This window comes from Lactuca virosa, chromosome 9, assembly GCF_052849685.1.
Source record: "Lactuca virosa cultivar CGN04683 chromosome 9, Lactuca_virosa_CGN04683_v6, whole genome shotgun sequence".
NCBI classification, from domain to species: Eukaryota; Viridiplantae; Streptophyta; class Magnoliopsida; order Asterales; family Asteraceae; genus Lactuca; species Lactuca virosa.
Window position 1 is genome coordinate 120,089,449 of NC_136434.1, and position 6,230 is coordinate 120,095,678.

Genomic DNA, 6,230 nt, shown 5'->3' on the forward strand with positions numbered 1-6,230 from the left:
AGGCAGCACATCAAGCTAATCGGACGATAGTCATTAAGAGTTCAGGGGTCCTTAACCTTTGGGATCAGAGTAATAAAGGAGTCGCTTCACCCTCTGGAAATTCTTCCCCCAATTTCAAAAACTTGACAAATTTCATTATATCTTCCTTCATTAAGTCCCAATACCTTTTGAGAAATTTAAAAGTATACTTGTCATGTCCCAGGGCCTTTTCACCACCACTGTTCTAAATTCCCTCTTTAACTTCCTCCATGGTAAAGTCTTGTTCCACAAAGTTAGATTCAATAGGAGAAAGTTTCTTGAAGTTTTCATTTATCAAAAGATGACGGACCGTATGAGATTCATGGAATTTATCCCCGAAAAATCTACAAGCTTCCTCCTTGATTGAAATAGCATCAGTAACCCAGCAACCATTCACAATTAATCCATGTATGCTGCTTCGCATGTTTGTAATCTTCAATGAGATATGGAAAAATTGAGAATTCCTGTCTTCGTTTTCAATCCATTTAACTTTAGCCCGTTGTTGAAGGTCGAGTTTGGCAAAAGTCTCAAGCTCAAGAATATTTTGCCTATCGTTTCTCCAAGATCGTTTCTCCTGTTCTGAAAGGGATCTGGATTCGGCATCAAGGTCAAGATCACTCACTCTAGATTTGAGATCATGAAGCTTTTTATTCTCTTTTTCAAACTCGAGCTTTCTCGAGTCTGTAATAGCATTTTTAACAGCTTTCAATTTCCCAAGAAGGCGTTTGTCAGGTCGCCCTCCACCTCTGAATTCATTCCAGAATTTAATAACTACGTGATCGATTCCGTCCTGAAGGAGCCAGGAGTTGAAAAATCGAAACGGTGGTGGGCCAAAATTGGTAAAGCTAGTTTGAAGGATGATCGGTGAATGATCTGAATATTCCCTTGGAAGAGCCAGCGTGAAGACAGTAGGAAAGGCTACAATAAAATTAGGGCAAACCAAAACCCGATCTAATTTGCTTAGCTTGAACCCATCATCACTGAAATAGGTGTATCTCCTACCTCCCATGTTCAATTCCAAAAGCCCTGCCTCATGAATAAATCGGTTAAAAGCAGAAGCAGTGTAGGGACAGAAAGTGGAGTTGAATCTTTCACCCAGGTTACGAACCGCATTAAAGTCTCCAAAGATAATCTAGGTACCAGTTCTAGAATTAATCAAATTCACCAATTTGGACCACAACAACTTTTTATCAGCAAGGTCTTGGGGAGCATAAACGCTAACAACAATGGTTTCCCCTACTATCCCATTATAATATCCCACGGAGGTAAGAAAATGTCAGTTTTTATACAGGCAATCTTATGAAATAAGTTTTTGTCCCAAATATTGAAAATACCTCTAGACAAACCTGTAGATTCCACCCAATCATAGTCAAATTGCATTTAATTATCCAGATCAGTGAGAGATAAATGGTTAGGAACAATGAGCATCATGTATCTAATTTAATTCTTTGAACCATTGAGAGATAAATGGTTGGAAACACTCATAGGTAATTTGATGACTATTTGTAGTCAAAGTAGAGAAAAAAACATTTGTTGGAACGAGAGGTGGCAATCGTATCGTGTCGGGTTCGTGTCGTGTCGAAACACTAAACGGGTTGAAAATGTTTGACCCTAACCCAACTCGTTTAATTAACGTGTCGTGTCGTGTCAACCCGTTTATTTCTGTGTCCAGTTCGTGTCGGGTTTCGTGTTAGAGGTATACCTTGAAATATATCATATCATGTGAGGTTAAAAGATTGAGCATGTTGAAAAAGTAGAAGTTCGATAGACGGAAAGGAAAAACTAATAGTTTGGAGGCAGAATAGATGAAGTCATAGAAAGTTCAAACGACAAAATTGAAAGAATATGATTTGGGGAGGTGAAGGACAAGATCATGAGGATGAGAGTAATTAAAAAGACTAAATAGTTTGAATGTGAAAGAAAAAAATAAAAATAAAGTCTTGATCTAGATGACTAAGTCATTTCAACATTACAAAATAAATCTTACTTTTTTGGTTTTATATATCTTTCTATTTATTTAAAGAATTCAAAAAACTTACATATAAATAAACAGGTCATTTTCGAATCATATTTGAGTTGAAATTCTCAACCCTAACCTTATCCGTTTAGTTTGCGTGTCGTGTCAACCCGTTTATTTTAACGAGTTGAAATATCTTACCAAAACATGTTTATTTCTTGTTGGGTTTCGCGTGTCAATTTTTGTCACCTCTAGTTGGAACACTTAAACTACAAGTATCCTAATTGAAGGATTCTTAGTTGTGTTTTTCTATGAGTATTTAGATGCAAACTAATAAATTGAGAGAATATAAGAGAATAAACAACTAATAAACTGAGAGAATATAAAAGAATAAACAACTAATATGAAGTGATACAACGATAAAGATCTCTGACAACCATATTATAAATATACTCCAAAAACAACAAAATTAACAAAAAAAATGCTCTAAAAAACAACAATAAGAAAATTTTGATAACTTCCAATAGTATTTTTTAGAGCTGACAAAAATCGACCCAATCCGAAACCAACCCAAAATTAGCGGGTTGGGTTGAGATTTTCAACCCATTTAACTTAAATGGGTCAACTCGTCTAACCCATTTAATTAAATAGGTTGGGTTGGGTAAAATTATCAACCCGTTTTCAACCCGTCAACCCATTTAACTTTAATATATATATATATATATATATATATATATATATATATATATATATATATATATATATATATATATATATATATATAATTTAATATTATTTGAATATTATCATTTATTAATCAAAGTATTAATTTCTACATTATAATGTTGTATTATTATTATCTATGTTTAATAAAATTTTCATCATTTTTTAGCGTCGATAATACTGGTCACTCTCCAAAATCGTTGTGAAACTAAACATTTTTAATGTTATTTGAACAATTTATTTGTATTTATGAATTAGGATTGTGCTTTTGTCATAATTATGAAGTTTTATTTACATTTTATAATTTAATTGGTATAATATTTAATTATATAATTTACTTAATTGATTTTAAATGGGTTAAGTCGGGAATTACATAAACATGTCAACCCAGTGACAACCCATTTATTTAAAAGGTTGGGTTGGGTTGGAAATATCAACCCATTTAAATAAACAGGTTGGGTGTGGTTGAAATTTTCAACCTAATTATTAAATGGGTTGAACCTGAACCCAACCCAGGTCGACCCATTGCCACCTCTAGTATTTTCGTACAAAAATATATACTTGCAAGTATTGTGTTTACAAATTTTAAATTCATATTTTTTGTAATAAAAAAATAATAGCAGTTTTTAAACATTTTAAAAACTTCATTACCTTATTATTTTTTAAAGTCGTTTTTCTATTTTTCTATGATAAACGATTACAATATATATATATATATATATATATATATATATATATATATATATATATATATATATATATATACTTGAAAGTATTGTATTTACAAATTTTAAAATTCATATTTGTTATAATAAAAAAATAATAGCATTTTTTTAAACATTTTGAAAACTTCACTATTTAAGGGATTTTTCTATTTTCCTAAGATAAACAACTACAATAAAGTTTTATTTAAACACAAAATATATTTTAATGATATCTTTTATACTAAAAAAACAACAATAATATTTTCTAAACATTTTAAAATTTTCAATACCTTTTTAAATCATTATTCCTATCATTTAAATTATACATTATAAAAGTTTGACCATTATATGAACTTTACACATCTATATAATCAAAGAATTCAAATGTATCTAACATAAACCAATTGTTTCTTTCTGTTACCATCATAACGCGCAATACCTTAATGCCGAAATACCATCATAACGCGCAATACCTTAATGCCGAAAATCGCAAGCCTGAGACGTGTAGCCGGTTTTTATCATGCCACATCGAAGTAATGCTGGTTCATATTGCCCATTCTTACCCGTCTAATTTAAAAGCCCTTTGTCAAAGAGAAATAATCCGTTTTAGGTAAAAAAATCTACACAACTACGGAAATTTCAGGCCGCTTACTGCAATCCCATTTATACAACCACTGGGCGCCAATAAGGGTTTCCATATCCCACGAACTCCCTCATAATCACCAATTCAGTCAACATACTTCCTATCATTGTCTCCGATCTCTGTATTTTCTTTTAGTCAATACTCACTTCGATTGATGTTTTCACAAGATATATGCAATTGGTTCATATTATTCGTCCAAACTGAGAAATCGCGGTTAAAAAGCCACTTAGCGTGTCTTTTTCGGGAAACCATATCTCTGTTTAAATTGATGGTTTAGATAACCTTCCTCCTCTTTATATAGTATATATGATATTATAAAGTTATTCTTGGACATAGATGGAATGAGGTCCTAGTTTAAGAATAAATGAGTATATTTGTATTTGCCGGTTAAAAAAAAACTTAAAAACTATATTCTAAATCATATAATAAAAAAATTAAAAAACAAAAAAAAAACTTCTGTTTAAAACGTATATTTGTATTTACGACCTAATTTAAGAGTAAATTAATATATTTGTTTTTGTTGGTTCCAAAAAAAAAATCTAACATGAATCGGCCTAATTTATCATCCACGAGATTCAGGAGCAATTAATTCATCTAACGAGAATGAATCTCTCAGTCCAAGTGTTGGAATTTGCATAAGTTTCGCTTCATCCTTATCTCAAGGAAAATCAAGAAATCTAACTTTTATTAAAAAACCAAAACGACCTCCAAGTGAAATGTCAAAGAACAAAATCGTTCGTGAAAGTATATATATATATATATATATATATATATATATATATATATATTCAAAATTATTATTTTCAAAAACCAATTAAATGCGCCTCTTTAAAGATGATTAAAAACCAAAATAATAAACAAAATTTAACAAAATGGACAAACGCATTCAATAAAAACAGGGAAATAAATTTAAATTTATTTAAAATGCAAAAGATATTACTCAGAAGGCATGAAGTTTAATTTGGTTCGATTCTGCCTGCAGAGTTTCCTCAACTATGAAATCAGAAGAGGGAGCTTTGAATCCTCATCGTAACATCTTTCATTTGCCAAAACATATCATGAAATCGAAAACAGAATTACAAAATGCAAAAAGTGTTTCTGTTGAATTTGATTGAGAGAGAAAGAGCGCTCAGTTCAGCGGGTTTATCGACACGCAAACAAATCTCCAAAGAGAGATGCCTGCATTCCGGTCTGTTGAGCTTGAATTTCCGAGTCATCACCGCGATCTTTCAATCAATAATTTTCAAAAATCAAAATGAAAGGAATACAAATAAACGGAAACACATCAAGAGAAATTACAAGTAGATGAAGAATATACAAGCGCCGATCGATGAAACGATAGTAGGTTTTAAGGGGTGTATAAATAGGTTGTGGAATTAGGGTTTATTCGACTGTGGTCGGGTTTTCTAGACGGCCCATTCACCAAACCAGAAATGTTTGCATCCGGCCCATAACTATCCGCACTTGTGATTAAACCACGTTATCATGCAGAATTTTATATATGTCATTGCTAAGCATCTAGATATCTTATTTGCCCGGCTAAAATTCTAAATATCGTATTTGTCATTCTTAATGTTTTTTATTATAATATATACCCAAATCTATTTTTTTTCTAATTTTTATTGATTTATAATTCTTTTTCATAATTTAAACCATTATAATAAAAAAAACATTATTAATGGACAATAATGCCCTTATTACTAAATTCCAATACAACACACATTCACAGGAGATTACATACGATCGTTGGCTCGTTGCTTCCATATTCACGTTTTTGCAGCCTGCCTTCTAACCGCAACCTCTGATTCGCCTCTTTTGTCACACACACACACACGCATCAGGTAATCAATTCAACCCTATTCCTATTTTCCATCTCTCAAATTTCGCTGCTCTTTGATTTCAGTTGCCACCGAAAACTGCTATTGGAACAAGATTCCAACCAAACGTCAACCTGTTCAAATTGTGGTCCAATATGCCCTTACAAATGCAGTTACTCATAAATCTTTTGGTCACCAAAACCACCACCACCACCACCCACATATCACATTACGTTATCATCATAGTGGCCCTGCTTGGCAGTTCTTTTCTCGTCATCATCTACTACCTTATCATGGTAAGATGTTGTACACGTTTCCTGAAGTCCCCCACCTAAAAGTCTACAGCGAAGCAGAAGATTTTTCCGATG

General features: G+C 32.0%; 1 protein-coding gene, 1 long non-coding RNA gene and 2 other non-coding genes across 4 annotated transcripts; all 4 read right to left on the reverse strand.

The window, feature by feature from the left end:
- Positions 1 to 223: 223 nt before the first annotated feature.
- LOC145139721 (uncharacterized) lies at positions 224 to 1,027 on the reverse strand. The gene has a single exon (XM_079073446.1). The coding sequence runs from the start codon at positions 1,025 to 1,027 to the stop codon at positions 224 to 226; it is 804 nt and encodes a 267-aa protein (XP_078929572.1).
- Positions 1,028 to 3,682: 2,655 nt separating this feature from the next.
- On the reverse strand, positions 3,683 to 4,777 carry LOC145138686 (uncharacterized). The gene is made up of 2 exons (XR_013721661.1): positions 3,876 to 4,777; positions 3,683 to 3,841 (listed from the first exon to the last, which is right to left on the reverse strand). It is a non-coding gene; the product is annotated as an uncharacterized LOC145138686 (long non-coding RNA).
- A 204-nt stretch (positions 4,778 to 4,981) lies between these two features.
- On the reverse strand, positions 4,982 to 5,083 carry LOC145141547 (small nucleolar RNA R30/Z108). The gene has a single exon (XR_013722742.1). It is a non-coding gene; the product is annotated as a small nucleolar RNA R30/Z108 (small nucleolar RNA).
- An 85-nt stretch (positions 5,084 to 5,168) lies between these two features.
- LOC145141490 (small nucleolar RNA Z107/R87) lies at positions 5,169 to 5,272 on the reverse strand. The gene has a single exon (XR_013722698.1). It is a non-coding gene; the product is annotated as a small nucleolar RNA Z107/R87 (small nucleolar RNA).
- Positions 5,273 to 6,230: the final 958 nt, after the last annotated feature.

Coding starts and splice junctions, on each gene's coding strand:
- LOC145139721 (XM_079073446.1), bottom strand. CDS start 1,027: ATGGGAGGTAGGAGATACACCTATTTCAGTGATGATGGGTTCAAGCTA.